We start from the raw sequence: 16,043 nt of genomic DNA, 5'->3' as shown, positions 1-16,043 counted from the left end.
GTTTAGACCTGGTTTAGACCTGGTTTAGTCCTAGTTTAGTCCTGGTTTAGTCCTGGTTTAGACCTGGTTTAGACCTGGTTTAGACCTGGTTTAGTCCTAGTTTAGTCCTGGTTTAGTCCTGGTTTTAGACCTGGTTTTAGACCTGGTTTAGTCCTGGTTTAGTCCTGGTTTTAGTCCTGGTTTAGACCTGGTTTAGACCTGGTTTTAGTCCTGGTTTAGACCTGGTTTAGTCCTGGTTTAGACCTGGTTTAGACCTGGTTTAGTTCTGGTTTACCTGGTTTAGACCTGGTTTAGTCCTGGTTTTAGACCTGGTTTAGTCTGGTTTAGTCCTGGTTTAGTCCTGTTTGTTTAGTCTGGTTTAGTCCTGGTTTAGTCCTGGTTTAGACCTGGTTTAGACCTGGTTTAGTCCTGGTTTAGACCTGGTTTAGACCTGGTTTTAGACCTGGTTTTTACCTGGTTTAGTTCTGGTTTAGACCTGGTTTAGTCCTGGTTAGTCCTGGTTTCCTGGTTTAGTTCTGGTTAGACCTGGTTTAGACCTGGTTTAGACTGGTTTAGTTCTGGTTTAGACCTGGTTTAGACCTGGTTTAGACCTGGTTTACCTGGTTTTTCTGGTTTAGTCCTGGTTTAGTTCCTGGTTTAATCCTGGTTTAGTCCCTGGTTTTAGTCCTGGTTTAGACCTGGTTTAGACCTGGTTTAGATCCTGGTTTTAGACCTGGTTTAGTCCTGGTTTAGTTTAGTTTAGTCCTGGTTTAGTCCTGGTTTAGTCCTGGTTTAGACCTGGTTTAGTCCTGGTTTAGACCTGGTTTAGACCTGGTTTAGACCTGGTTTAGTCCTGGTTTAGTCCTGGTTTAGTCCTGGTTTAGACCTGGTTTAGACCTGGTTTAGTCCTGGTTTAGACCTGGTTTAGACCTGGTTTAATCCTGGTTTAGTCCTGGTTTAGTCCTGGTTTAGACCTGGTTTAGTCCTGGTTTAGACCTGGTTTAGACCTGTTTAGACCTGGTTTAGACCTGGTTTAGAGTCCTGGTTTAGTCCTGGTTTAGACCTGGTTTAGTTTAGTAGACCTGGTTTAGACCTGGTTTAGTCCTGGTTTAGCCTGGTTTAGACCTGGTTTAGTTTCCTGGTTTAGTCCTGGTTTAGTCCTGGTTTAGACCTGGTTTAGTCCTGGTTTAGACCTGGTTTAGAGTCCTGGTTTAGTCCTGGTTTAGACCTGGTTTAGTCCTGGTTTAGACCTGGTTTAGACCTGGTTTAGTTTCCTGGTTTAGACCTGGTTTAGTCCTGGTTTAGTCCTGGTTTAGTCCTGGTTTAGTCCTGGTTTAGACCTGGTTTAGTTTTCTGGTTTAGTCCTGGTTTAGTCCTGGTTTAGACCTGGTTTTACCTGGTTCTGGTTTAGTCCTGGTTTAGTCCTGGTTTAGACCTGGTTTAGTCCTGGTTTAGTCCTGGTTTAGACCTGGTTTAGTTCTGGTTTAGTCCTGGTTTAGTCCTGGTTTAGACCTGGTTTAGTTCTGGTTTAGTCCTGGTTTAGAGGAGTTAAAGACAAACAGTTTATTGTTTTGTGTTGTAAAAACAGAAGGTGATGAGGATCTGCAGAGTCCAGGAGTCGAGTCAAGAGGAAGAAACAGAGAAGAAGAAGAAGAAGAAGAAGAAGAAGAAGAAGAAGAAGAAGAAGAAGAAGAAGAAGATCATGTTTATGTCAGGAGACGTTTTTATCACAACTAAATTTAACAAATGTTAAAAATGTTTGACTCTGTGACGTCGGACTCGGGGACGTCGGACTCGGGGACGTAGGACTCGGGCGTGACTGGACGGGGGACGTAGGACTCGGGACGTCGGACTCGGGACTCGGGGACGTCGGACTCGGGACGACGGACTCGGACGTCGGACTCGGGGACGTCGGACTCGGGGACGTAGGACTCGGGGGACGACTCGGACTCGGGACGTCGGACTCGGGGGACTCGGACGGACTCGGACGTCGGACTCGGGGACGTCGGACTCGGGGACGTCGGACGTCGGGGGACGTCGGGATCGGGACTCGGGACGTCGGACTCGGGGACGTCGGGACTCGGGGGACGTCGGACTCGGGGACGTCGGGACGTCGGACTCGGGACGTCGTCGGGGACTCGGGGACGTCGGACTCGGGGACGTCGGACTCGGGGGGACTCGGGGACGTCGGACTCGGGGACGTCGGACTCGGGGGACGTCGGACTCGGGGACGTGGACGTCGGGGGAGGACTCGGGGGACGTCGGACTCGGGGACGTCGGACTCGGGGACGTCGGACTCGGGGGACGTCGGACTCGGGGACTCGGGGATCGGGGACGTCGGACTCGGGGACGTCGGACTCGGGGACGTCGGACTCGGGGGACGTCGGACTCGGGGGACGTCGGACTCGGGGGACGTCGGACTCGGGGACGTCGGACTCGGGGACGTCGGACTCGGACTCGGGGGACGTCGGACTCGGGGACGTCGGACTCGGGGGACGTCGGACTCGGGGGACGTCGGACTCGGGGGACGTCCCTCGTCCTCTCGTCCTTCATAATCTGTGGGTTTAATCTGTTTATTCTGATTTTCTGGAGCAAATACAGAAGATTAAAGATCAGTGACCTGATCTGACAGAGGACAGAGGACAGAGGACAGAGGACAGAGGACAGAGGACAGAGGAGGACAGAGGACAGAGGACAGAGGACAGAGGACAGAGGACAGAGGAGGACAGAGGACAGAGGACAGAGGACAGAGGAGGAGGACAGACAGAGGACAGAGGACAGAGGAGGACAGAGGAGGACAGAGGAGGACAGAGGACAGAGGAGGACAGAGGACAGAGGACAGAGGACAGAGAGGACAGAGGATAGAGGAGGACAGAGGACAGAGGAGGACAGATAGGACAGAGGATAGAGGAGGACAGAGGACAGAGGAGGACATAGGACAGAGGACAGAGGACAGAGGACAGAGGACAGAGGACAGAGGACAGAGGACAGAGGACAGAGAGGACAGAGGACAGAGGATAGAGGATAGAGGAGGACAGAGGACAGAGGAGGACAGAGGACAGAGGACAGAGGATAGAGGACAGAGGACAGAGGACAGAGGACAGAGGATAGAGGATAGAGGAGGACAGAGGACAGAGGAGGACAGAGGAGGACAGAGGATAGAGGAGGACAGAGGACAGAGGAGAACAGAGGAGGACAGAGGACAGAGAGGACAGAGGAGGACAGGACATAGAGGACAGAGGACAGAGGACAGGACAGAGGAGGACAGAGGAGGACAGAGGAGGACAGAGGACAGAGGAGGACAGAGAGGACAGAGGACAGAGAGAGACAGAGGACAGAGGACAGAGAGGACAGAGGACAGAGAAGGACAGAGGACAGAGGACAGAGAGGACAGAGGACAGAGAAGGATAGGAAGGACAGAGGACAGAGAAGGACAGAGGACAGAGAAGGATAGAGGACAGAGGACAGAGGATAGAGGATACAGAGAGGACAGAGGACAGAGGATAGAGGATAGAGGACAGAGGACAGAGACAGAGGACAGAGGACAGGATAGGGATCAGATCTGACCCCAGATCAGCTCTGACCAGAGGTTTGGTCACAGATCTGTGTTTTTGTTAAATGTCTGGATCTGGAGCGTTTAACCCACAACCTCAATTTACACAAGAATCCAGAACTAAACCAGGTCTAAACCAGGACTAAACCAGGTCTAAAACCAGGTCTAAACCAGGACTAAACCAGGTCTAAACCAGGACTAAACCAGGTCTAAACCAGGTCTAAACCAGGACTAAACCAGGACTTTGTACATCAACAAGAAAGAACAAGAAAATGTGTCCAGGTTCCAACAGAAAATGGAGAAAATCAAATAAAATAAACACAAACAAACACAAAAACACAAAATGACACTTGTCTCTGACCTGGCTCTGCTGTGACATCACTTCCTCTTCCTCTTCTTCGCTGCTGTCCCCGCCCTCCTCGTCCTTCCCCGCGCTCTGATTGGGCCGTTCCCGCTCGTCTGTCAGTGTCCTTTCACTTTCACTTTCACTTTCTGTTTTGGACGCGTCAGTCCGTTCGCGGGAGTTGTTTAAGTCTCGGTCGGTCAGTTCCTCGTGTTCGTCGCTCACTTCCACCTTTTCCGATCCTGCCTCCTGATTGGCCGACTCCTCCGTTCTGCTCGTTTTGATTCGGCGATCACACTCTGCGTTCTGATTGGTCGTTCTGTCCCTGGTGTCCTCGGCGTCTCTGCTCTGATTCGTCGACTCGTCCTCGGCGGTGACGACAGTGACCCGCGTCTCCTCCTCGTCCCCCTCGTCGTCGTCGTTGGCGCCTTTTTCCCGCCGAAACCATGACGACAGGAAGGGGGAGGAGCTGACAGAGGAGGAGGCGGAGTTGGGAGTGTTTCCTCCAATCAGATCGCGGCGCGTCCTCAGGGCCTGGTCCCACTGGTCCTGGCTCAGAGCGTCCTCCTCCGGAACGCCGTCCTCCACTTCAGGCAGAACGCCGCCGTCCTCCGGAACGCCGTCCTCCGGAACGCCGTCCTCCGGAACGCCGTCCTCCGGAACGCCGTCCTCCGGAATGTCGTCGGCTGCTTCAGGATCCATGAGCGACGCTTCAGAGCGAAGTTTAAGATTTACTCAGACGAGAAAAAGAAAAAAACATCCTGAAAGAAAAACAGAAAACAGAACTGAACCAGGACTAAAACCGGACTAAACCAGGACTAAACCTGGACTCTTTTTGGTTTTGGAGACAAATAATGAAGTTTTTTTTGTTTGTTTTTTCTTATTTTTGTTTTTATTTTGAAAAACAAAATGACCCACAGATTCTGTTTGTCACTTTTGTTCTGGTTTTGTTTTGGCTTCAAGTTATAAAATAAAAAATAAATTAATAAATAAAAAAAAACATGTTAAAACGAGTTAAAGCTCAGTTTGTGCAATAAAACAGAGTCAAAACTACAAGAGTTAATGAAAACAGAGTGAAAATTTACTCGATTTGGAGCTCGGATTTCACATAAAAGTCGATTTAAAAGTGAATTATCTCGTTTATCTGAATTTTAAACAGTTAAATCAGCTTCGTGCCTCCAGCTGAGCAGTTTTCATCAGTTTTCATCAGTTTTTGTGTAGTTTTTGTGGTTAAAGTGAAGTGTGACTCTCACCTTTTCTTCTTTTGGACTTTAAAGTTTAAAACTCGGATCTTTTCCGTGTTTTTTTCTTCTGATCTCGTCGTAAAATAAAAACAGCTCGATAAAACCCGCGGCGCTGCTTCATAAACTCCACATTTAAACCTGAATCTTTGTGTTTTATTTTTCTTTTGTTGATTCTAAAAAAAAAAAAAAAAAATCCGTAAAAAAAAGAAACTTTTGCCGAACTCCGCCGCCGCGTCCGTCGCACATGGAGCCGTGTTTTGGGTGCGCACTGATGACGTCACCGCGGGGGTTGCCAGGTCCGCGGCGCGTCGTTTTTTATTTTAAGTTTTATTTTAGTTTTTAAATCATAGTTTTTGTTCGTCGGTTTCACTTTTTCATTCGCTGAGTCAGAACATAAACTCTTCTTCAGTCCGAGCAGCGTCACAACGATGAGAAATACAATTCATTTAATCATTTTTATTTATTTTTTAATTAATCACATATACTTTTTATTTTTTATAAAGAAATACAATTCATTTAATCATTTTTATTTATTTTTTTATTAATCATATATACTTTTTATTTTTTATGAAGAAATACAATTCATTTAATATATATTTTTTTAAATTAATCATATATACTTTTTATTTTTTATAAAGAAATGCAATTAATTTAATTATTTTTATTATTATTTTTTTATTAATCATATATATTTCACTTTTCAAAACATTCAAAGACACTTTACACTTTATTATTCACCAGTGTCGGGGAGTAACAGATTACATGTACCAGAGTAATCAAAGTACAAATGATGAGTAACTGTATTCAGTTACAGTTACTGTTTCAGTGAGTGGGAATTGGATTACAGTTACTTTGTTGAAATAAATGGATTACACAGAGGGATTTTACTGTTTTTACATAATTTTTTATTTATTTATTATTATTTTATTTTTTTTCAGTAATTCCACTCATTGCTGGAAATTAAATAAGGTCTAAAACCAGGACTAAACTAGAACTAAACCAGGACTAAACAAGGACTAAAACAGGTCTAAAACAGGACTCATTTTGGTTTTGGAGACAAATAATGAAGTTTTTTTTTTTTTTTTTTTCTTCTTATTTTTGTTTTTATTTTGAAAAACAAAACGACCCACAGATTCTGTTTGTCACTTTTGTTCTGGTTTTGTTTTGGCTTCAAGTTATAAAATAAAACATAAAAAAAAAAAAAAACATGTTAAAACGAGTTAAAGCTCAGTTTGTGCAATAAAACAGAGTCAAAACAACATGAGTTAATGAAAACAGAGTGAAAATTTACTCGTTTGAAGCTCGGATTTCACATAAAAGTTGATTTAAAAAGTGACTTATCCCTTTAAAATTAAATTAAATTAAATGTCCCTTTTATTTTGAAAATGTGATGACGCTCGTTAAAATCACACACCAGAGGCTTTTTTTTTTCTTTTTTTTCTTTTTTTTTAATTGAAAAATAAAGCAGTGTGCACATAATGCAGAGTTTTAAATTCAAGAACTGCATCGAACTAAATTTACAAATTATATAAATAATAAGTAAAGTAACAAAAAAGAAAGGAGGGGAAATAAAAGGGGACAGGAAAAAGGGAAACGTTCGACTTTCACACACAGAGTTCAAGTAAAAACATTCAAAGTTGTACAGATTTCTACAGCGTCGACGCTTTCTGTTTCTCCGAAAATTTAACTGAAAGAAAGAAAGTTTTGTCGATTGGACTTTTACCAGAAAATGTACACGAGTGGATATGATACTTTGACATTAAAGGTCATGTGGAGGATTTTTTTTGTTTTGTCTCAAATTGTCAGTGAAAGTTTAAAATATCATTACAGAGACGCAGCAGCTTTGTAATTATGACGACCAAAAAAAAACAAAAAAAAAAGAAAATCTATCAACTGTGGACGTGTTGAGGCCAAATAAACATCAGCCAATAGAAAACGAGGCTTCCTCTTTATCTATTGGCTGTTGGGTCGTCAATCAAACTCCCTATGTTTCTAGTGTAAGTGACTCGTCGGAGTGCGGGGATTTCGTGGTTTATGCAGCGGTTCTTAGAGACTTTTTCAAACTGTAGTTTCCTCGCATTTCACACAAAGTTTGCCGCGATGTCGGACGAGAATCCACGACCGGTTCGCCGCAAAAAAAAGTCGGTTTTTGAGGTCGCTGAAAGAAGAAGAGAAGAGGAAAAGGAGCAAAGACAAACTGAGGTGATTCTTGGAGATCTCGTCCAGCGACGGCGCGACTGAAGCAGACGAAGGGTCTAAAAACTGACGCGTCGGTCGATAAATTATTTCTACACAGGTCATTTCAACAGTGATTCTGAACACGCACTGGATGAAAACAAACGTGATTTCTAGACTAAAGAGGCGGGAGGAGGAGGTGTTTCTACTGAGGAAGGTGGAGTCACAACATTTGAAAAAGGACGGTCGCTGTATTTCACTTCCCTTAAAAAATCCTCTTTACAACCTTTAATAATAAAGAGATGAATTAATCAAATATACAAAATCTCTAAAATCATTATAACTCTACATCCTTCTCAAGAGGGTGTCAAGGCAAATTTCTAATTTGTTGTGCTTCCACTGGTACAAATGGTATAAAGGAAAAAAAAAAAAAGAAGAAGAAGAAGAAGAAGAACAACGCAGATTGTTACTTATATATAACCTGTATTGTGCATGTAGGACCTGGGGGGGGCGGGGTTAGTGATGTGGGAGTATAAAAAAAAAAAAAAAAGGAAGTAATTGAAATATAGAAAATTCAGTGGTTATTAAATCGGTATTTTCACTGTAATGTTTCTCACAGTTTGTGTAATAATTTGACTGATTTGAAGTTTTAGTTGCCTGTTGTTGCTGTTATGATGTTGTCAAACACTGACATGTGCTTGGATATAAACAGTAAAACGTGAAGATGGAAAGCCTCAAAAAAATAAAAATAATAATAATAAAAAAATAAAGAGATGAATTAGGTAGATCGACCAGAGGCTTGTTTTTTGCTTTATGATCTGGCAACTCGTGACGTCACACACGGGGGGAAGCGAAAGTTGGCGCGTAAAAATCAGACCGGCGTGACTTTTCAGACCCGCGTCAAACCCGCACTAAACCCGCACTAAACCCGCACTAAACCCACTGCGCGGCGTCCTGCGTGCACCATGTCCACCTCGTCCGTGTCCCGCGGCTGCTTCGTCTTCAAACCGAGCTCCAAAAAGCGGAAACGCGTCGGAACCGAGACGCATTTTACGCGCGGCTGCGAAGAGAAAGACGCGGGCGGCGCGCTGCGGTACAAACTCTGCCGCGACCTGTGGGACCAGATCCTCCGCGACACCGAGTCACTGCAGGACGAGCTCCACAGAAACATCCTGGACTCGCTTCTGGATTTCACGCGTAAATCTTCCCCCTCTGCGCATGCCCAGTGCGTCTGGACCGCGCAGATTCGGGCCAGCGAGATCCCGACGGCGGCGCTGATGCTCGGCGTCAACGTCCCGGACCACGACGCGACGTTCCAGAGTCTGTCGGAGCTTCTGCGTCGCTCCGTCACGCCGCACGTCGCCTCCCTGCACGCCAAGGAGTGCGCCACGCTGAAACATGCGCTCAAACGCGTCCTGGAGCGCATCATGGACGGCGTCGGCGTGGCTCTGGACGACGACGACGAAGAAGGTGGAGAAAGTGACGCTCCGAAACTGGGCAGAGGCGTGCAGTGCTCCTTCGGGACACTCTGCGAATGGTACAAGGCTAAAAACAAACAAAAAGATCACGCTACGGAAAGACGTGACGCAAATCCTCCCGTCGTCGTCATTTTCAAAGATTTAGAATCGTTCAGTCCGAAAGTTCTGCAAGATTTCATCCTGATCTGCAGCCGCTACGTGTCGCAGCTCCCCCTCGTGTTTATTTTCGGCATCGCGACGTCCCCGAGCACGATCCAGAACATGCTGCCGCACTCCGTCTCGTCGCTTCTGTGCATCGAGCTGTTCCATTCGCTGTCGTGCACGCAGCATCTCGCCACCGTCATCGACAAGTTCATCCTCGACGCCAAGTTCCCGTTCAGGCTGAGCGGGAAAGTCCTGCAGGTCCTCGTCAGCGTCTTCCTCTACCACGACTTCTCCGTGCGGAACTTCGTCAAGGGCCTGCAGGTGGCGCTGCTGGAGCACTTCCACTCGCAGCCGCTGAGCGTCCTCTGCTGCCCCAAGAACGTCGCCCTGGATCTCGTCGAACACCTGCAGAGGAAAGATCTGGAGCGGATTCGCCGGCTCCCGTCGTTCAGGAGTCACGTCCAGAGTCTGAGCGCCGAAGAACGAGACGAGCTGACGACGAGAGACGACGCTTTGAGAGAAGAATGTAAAAAGATGATCAAATCTCTTCACAGGTAACGAGGTTTTATATTTTTATTCACAACTGTCGAGGGAAGAAAGACGTAAACTTAAAGGTCGTATGGAGGATTTTTTTTTTTTGTTTCAAATTGTGAATGGAAGTTTAAAATACCATAACAGAGACACAGCAGCTTTGTAATTATGATGACGGAAAAAAAGAATGAAAATCTATCAACTGTGGACGTCGTGAGGCCAGATAAACATCAGCCAATAGAAAATGAGGCTCCCTCATTTTCTATTGGCTGTTAGGTCGTCCATCAAATTCCCTAGTGTAACTGACTCGTCGGCGCGCGGGGATTACGTGGTTTATGCAGCGGTTCTTAGAGACTTTTTCAAACTGTCGCTTCCTCACATTTCGCACAAAGTTTGTCGCGATGTCGGATGAGAATCCAGGACCAGTTTGACTCTCAAACACTTTTAAAATGGAGCATTAGTGAGCGGCTCGCCTCTCCACAGATCTGATAAAGCCTCATGTGTCTCTGGTCATGAATGTGTGTGAATAAAACACATGAAATGTTTCAGCAGAAGAAACACGACTGATGAAACATCATCAGAACAAAAACACTGGTCATAAACCAGGACTAAAACAGGTCTAAACTGGGCCTAAACCGGGACTAAACCAGGTCTAAACTGGGCCTAAACCGGGACTAAACCAGGACTAAATCAGGTCTAAACTGGGTCTAAACCGGACTAAATCGGGTCTAAACCGGGACTAAATCAGGTCTAAACCGGACTAAATCAGGTCTAAACCGGGACTAAATCAGGTCTAAACCGGGACTAAATCAGGTCTAAACCGGGACTAAATCAGGTCTAAACCGGGACTAAATCAGGACTAAACCGGGTCTAAATCAGGACTAAATCAGGTCTAAACTGGGTCTAAACTGGGTCTAAACTGGGTCTAAACCAGGACTAAATCAGGTCTAAACTGGGACTAAATCAGGTCTAAACTGGGACTAAATCAGGTCTAAACTGGGACTAAATCAGGTCTAAACTGGACTAAATCAGGTCTAAACTGGGACTAAACTCAGGTCTAAACTGGGTCTAAACTGGGTCTAAACCGGGACTAAACCAGGTCTAAACTGGGTCTAAAGCAGGACTAAATCGGGTCTAAACTGGGTCTAAACTGGGTCTAAACTGGGTCTAAACCGGGACTAAATCAGGTCTAAATCGGGTCTAAACCGGGACTAAACTGGGTCCAAACTGGGTCTAAACCGGAACTAAACTGGGTCTAAACCGGGACTAAATCACATCTAAATCAGGACTAAACAGAACTAAAACAGGTCTAAACCGGGTCTAAACCAGGACTAACACTGGGACCAAACCGTGTCTAAAACGGGACTAAATCAGCTCTGAACCGGGTCTGAACCAGAACTAAAACTGGGTCTAAACTGGGTCTAAAAGCATAAAATGATAAAGCAGAAGTAAAAGTTCCAGAGTGCGTCTTTAAAGGTCTGATGTTAAATGTTTTTACAGGTATCATAAGACGTTCTTCCCGGTTCTTCGGTGTCTCCACGCGCTCACGTCGACGCTCCCTCGGTTTCCGTTGGGGAAGCAGATCCGGGAGCTTCTGCTGATCTGTCTGGAGAGGAGAGTGTGGGAGGGAGAGGAGTACGGAGTCGCCCTGAAGCTCCTCCGGATGTTCTCCAGAGACCAGCTGGAGGCCGGAGTCCAGAGGTGCCTCCAAGTCCTGGACCCAGAGAAGTCCAAAAGGATGAAACGAGCCAAAGTCCAACTCCAAGATCTGCTCTCCAGGATGAAAGATCTGGACCTGAACGCGACAGGAAGCACACCTGCTCAGGTAAAACACACACCTGCTCAGGTAAAACACACACCTGTTCAGGTAAAACTCACACACCTGCTCAGGTAAAACACACACACCTGCTCAGGTAAAACACACACCTGCTCAGGTAAAACACACACACCTGCTCAGGTAAAACACACACACCTGCTCAGGTAAAACTCACACCTGTTCAGGTAAAACACACACACCTGCTCAGGTAAAAACACACACCTGTTCAGGTAAAACTCACACCTGCTCAGGTAAAACACACACACCTGCTCAGGTAAAACACACACACCTGCTCAGGTAAAACTCACACACCTGCTCAGGTAAAACACACACACCTGCTCAGGTAAAAGACACACACCTGCTCAGGTAAAAGACACACACCTGCTCAGGTAAAAACACACACCTGTTCAGGTAAAACTCACACACCTGCTCAGGTAAAACTCACACACACACCTGCTCAGGTAAAACACACACACACCTGCTCAGGTAAAACACACACACACCTGCTCAGGTAAACACACACACCTGCTCAGGTAAAACACACACACCTGCTCAGGTAAAACTCACACACCTGCTCAGGTAAAACACACACACACCTGCTCAGGTAAAACACACACACACCTGCTCAGGTAAAACACACACACCTGCTCAGGTAAAACACACACACCTGCTCAGGTAAAACTCACACACCTGCTCAGGTAAAACACACACACCTGCTCAGGTAAAACTCACACACCTGCTCAGGTAAAACTCACACACCTGCTCAGGTAAAACTCACACACCTGCTCAGGTAAAACACACACACCTGCTCAGGTAAAACTCACACACCTGCTCAGGTAAAAGACACACACCTGCTCAGGTAAAACTCACACACCTGCTCAGGTAAAACTCACACCTGCTCAGGTAAAAGACACACACCTGTTCAGGTAAAACACACACCTGTTCAGGTAAAACTCACACACCTGCTCAGGTAAAACACACACACCTGCTCAGGTAAAACACACACACCTGCTCAGGTAAAACACACACCTGCTCAGGTAAAAGACACACACCTGCTCAGGTAAAACTCACACCTGCTCAGGTAAAAGACACACACCTGCTCAGGTAAAACTCACACACCTGCTCAGGTAAAACTCACACCTGCTCAGGTAAAAGACACACACCTGTTCAGGTAAAAACACACACCTGTTCAGGTAAAACTCACACACCTGCTCAGGTAAAACTCACACACCTGCTCAGGTAAAAGACACACACACCTGCTCAGGTAAAAGACACACACACCTGCTCAGGTAAAAGACACACACCTGCTCAGGTAAAGACACACACACCTGCTCAGGTAAAGACACACACCTGCTCAGGTAAAACACACCAAAAACACCAAGACAGAACGAAAACAACAACGAGTATTTTATTATTTGTCTCCAAAACCAAAATGAAAAAAAACAGAAAATGATTCGATTTTTCAGTTTTTGATTTTGGGTTTAAATGAAAAATGGGAAAAAAGACTAAAAACCGGGACTAAAAACCAGTTTCATTCATGTCCTGGGTCTCAGTCCCGATCTCAGTCTCAGTCCTGAGCTCGGTCCCAGTGTCGGACTGGGTTTGGGACTGAGTTTCGGTCTCGACCCCGGTCAAACTCAGTCCTGGTTTAGTTCTCGTTTGGGCCGCATTTGGTCCTTGTTCAGTCCTTGGTTTAGTGCTTGGTTTTAGTCCTGGTTTAGTCCTGGTTTAGTTCTAGTTTAGTTCTGGTTTTAGACCTGGTTTAGTTCTGGTTTTAGACCTGGTTTAGTTCTGGTTTTAGACCTGGTTTAGTCCTGGTTTTAGTCCTGGTTCAGTTCTGGTTTTCATTTTTTTCATTTTGGTTTTGGAGACAAATAATGAAAATACAAGAAAATTTTCGTTTTCTTTTAGTTTTTATTTTGAAAAACGAATGCATGACACAGATTCTAAACGATGCTGACGTTTGTTTTTCTTTTTCTTTTTGTTTTTCTTCTCGTCAGGACTCGGAGTCGATCGTCACGTCGCCGCTGAAAAACCTGCAGAAGAAAACCGACCTGTTCCAGCTGCAGAAAACTTTACTGGAAATGCACGAAACGCGACGCACCAAGAAGCTGAGCCCCTTCGAGCTCCTGCGAAACGAAACGGTGGATCTGCTGGACGCTCTGGTCCGAGCTCACCTGGCCCCGCCCGAGTCCCAGCCGCTCCACGAGGTCCTGTACTACCGCTCGTCCTCCACCGTGAGGCGCCACCTCAACGCCGCGCCGCGCACCTCCATCCAGGCCGCGCTCGCCGACCCCGACTTCTACCTGCGCCCGCAAAACCCCGCCCCCGACCACGCCCCCGACCCGCCCCCGACATCTGCATCGCCTACAGGCTCCACCTGGAGTGCGGCCGCCTCATCAACCTGGTGGACTGGCTGGAGGCGTTCGGGACGGTGGCGGCGGCGGCGGAGGCGGCGGCGGAGGGGGCGGATCCCGACGACGAGGAGGAGGAGTTCGGGAAAGTGGACGAGGTGAAGCAGGCGCGGTTCATCCAGGCCGTGTCCGAGCTCGAGTTCCTCGGCTTCGTCAAGTCGACGAGGCAGAAGACGGATCATGTGGCGCGGCTCACGTGGGGCGGCTGCTGAAAAACAACAAAACAAACAAATAAATAAACACACAAACAACAAAAACAAACAAACAACAAAACAAACACACAAAATAAACACACAAACAACAAAACAAACAACAAAACAACAAAACAACAAAAACAAAACAAACACAAAAACACACAAATAAACACACAAACAAAACAAAACAAACAAAACAAACAAACAAACAAATAAACACACAAACAAAACAAACAACAAAACAAACAACACAACAAACAACAAAACAAAAAACAAATAAACACACAAACAACAAACAAACAAACAAACAACAAAACAAACAAACAAACAAAAACAAACACACAAACAACAAAACAAACACAAAATAAACACACAAACAACAAACAAAACAAACAACAAACAAACAAAACAAACAACAAAACAAACATCGTCGGGGTTTAAACACTTCACACATGACGGTCGTCTGGGTTTTGGAGTTTTTCAGTTAAAGATGTAACGTGGAACTTTTAACGCAGCTGCTCGTCTCCATGGAGATGTGACTTCTGTACCTGGAATGTTCCACAGTGGAGCATTAAACACATCTCCCACTGGATTTGTTCAATTACAGGTGTTTTATGGCTCAAAAATACTTTAAAAACTGAATTCTTACTGTGTGCAGCTCGCTTCTCCATAGATCTGACCTATTGAACCTGTTAAAAAACACTAATATATCCATGGATACAAGAAGGGAGTGGATCTGCCATCAGAAAAGTGACACAGTGCATCTTTAAAGGTTTTATGTTACACAAAACTGACTCTTGTGAGATTTAAGTCGTGTTCTCCTCAAAAACAGAACAGAAAATTTCAAACCCATGGAACTTTTCTCTGAGTTTTGTCAAAAAAAAAAAAAAAAAAAATCTTAAAAGTCTAATAAAATAAAATTGTTTCCACAAACCCAGAGTGAAACGGCCTTTCTTCACCTGTGGACAGATTTCTCTGTGTCTGTGTGGTGTGTTCTGTGTCTGTGTGTGTGTCTGTGTGTGTGTCTGTGTCTGTGTGTGTGTCTGTGTGTGTTGTTGTGTGTGTGTGTGTGTGTGTTGTGTGTGTCTGTGTGTGTGTGTGTGTGTGTTGTGTGTGTGTATAGTGTGTGTTGTGTGTGTCTGTGTGTGTGTGTGTGTATAGTGTGTGTTGTGTGTGTATAGAGTGTGTGTATAGTGTTTGTGTGTGTGTGTCTGTGTATTTTTACTCAAGTAACAAAGTTGAGTAGATCCTCCATCACTGACCATTGTGATGAGTTTATTCAAATGAATTAAATTTATAATAATAAATTAATCATAAAATAATAATAATAAATATAGCCGCAAGCGGCAATGATCGGCCCTCGTGCATGCCTACGTCGTGCCCCACAAAAGCCACGCCCCACATAAGCCACGCCCCACAAACACCGCACCCCTCAGAACGCTGCGCCCTGCACTAACGCTAATAACCCTCATGTTAAATCTAACCCTAGTTCTAATCCTAACCATAGTCCCAGCCCGAACCCAAACTTAACCTCACCCCCAATTCACACCAAAGTGCAACGGTGTAAATGCAGCAGCTCAGCACACGAGCAGCAGACGCGCTGCTTTAGAACATCCACTTTAACCAGTCTGACAGTTTAACACCGACAGAGTCACACACACGTCCAACGAGCGTCTGTCAAGATTAGTCCTGGTTTAGTCCTGGTTTAGACCTGGTTTAGTCCTGATTTTATAAATGGAGCGTTTATGTCATCGCTATGGCAACGCCATAAAAAATATGACATGGGTGTCATTGACTTTTGGATCAGGATGCCAAAATGGAATTTTGTGCAAAATTTCAGAAATTTTTGAACAACTGATGAACAATGATTTTCTCTCAAATTTAGTTTGAATCTATAGGGGGCGCTAATGTGCCAAAGTAATAATTCATAAAAGATGAGCAAACTTTAAGCCAATATTGCTGCCCCCTAGTGGAGCACACGGTGTTGGCGTAATAATATTTTTTCCTTGTCTTGACATGATCGACTTCTGTGTCAAATTTCATGATTGTACGTGCAAGTTTTTTTTTTTTGTGTCATTCGTATTCCCTAATGCATTTTTGAGTCGTTTGGTGGCGCTGATGAGCCATTTTATTTATTTTTGGAAAATGAAAATAGCCAAAACGTAGGGAAGC

The 16,043-nt window shown here is 45.4% G+C and overlaps 2 protein-coding genes across 2 annotated transcripts in view; one reads left to right on the top strand and one right to left on the bottom strand.

The window, feature by feature from the left end:
- The window catches only part of LOC110164763 (F-box/WD repeat-containing protein 7-like), a 117,684-nt gene extending 112,338 nt beyond the window's left edge, over positions 1–5,346 (bottom strand). Inside the window, exons 1-2 of the mRNA XM_055156118.1 lie at positions 5,129–5,346; positions 3,894–4,636 (exon numbers count right to left, since the gene is read on the bottom strand). Of these exons, the coding sequence (XP_055012093.1) occupies positions 3,894–4,577 (684 nt within the window). The 5' untranslated portion in view covers positions 4,578–4,636; positions 5,129–5,346. The remainder of the gene's footprint in view (positions 1–3,893; positions 4,637–5,128) is intronic.
- A 2,750-nt stretch (positions 5,347–8,096) lies between these two features.
- On the top strand, positions 8,097–13,919 carry orc3 (origin recognition complex, subunit 3). Its single transcript, XM_055156474.1, is given in 4 exon segments — positions 8,097–9,470; positions 10,948–11,272; positions 13,264–13,597; positions 13,600–13,919. Coding segments are annotated over 4 exon segments (2,160 nt in total). The 5' UTR covers positions 8,097–8,259; the 3' UTR covers positions 13,890–13,919.
- Positions 13,920–16,043: the final 2,124 nt, after the last annotated feature.

The sequence above is a fragment of the Boleophthalmus pectinirostris genome, unplaced genomic scaffold (assembly GCF_026225935.1).
Source record: "Boleophthalmus pectinirostris isolate CB_2022bp ecotype Guang Dong unplaced genomic scaffold, ASM2622593v1 HiC_scaffold_20, whole genome shotgun sequence".
Taxonomy (NCBI): domain Eukaryota; kingdom Metazoa; phylum Chordata; class Actinopteri; order Gobiiformes; family Gobiidae; genus Boleophthalmus; species Boleophthalmus pectinirostris.
The sequence above is the reverse complement of the archived record's forward strand: the minus strand, read 5'-3'. Positions and strand labels throughout refer to the sequence as shown.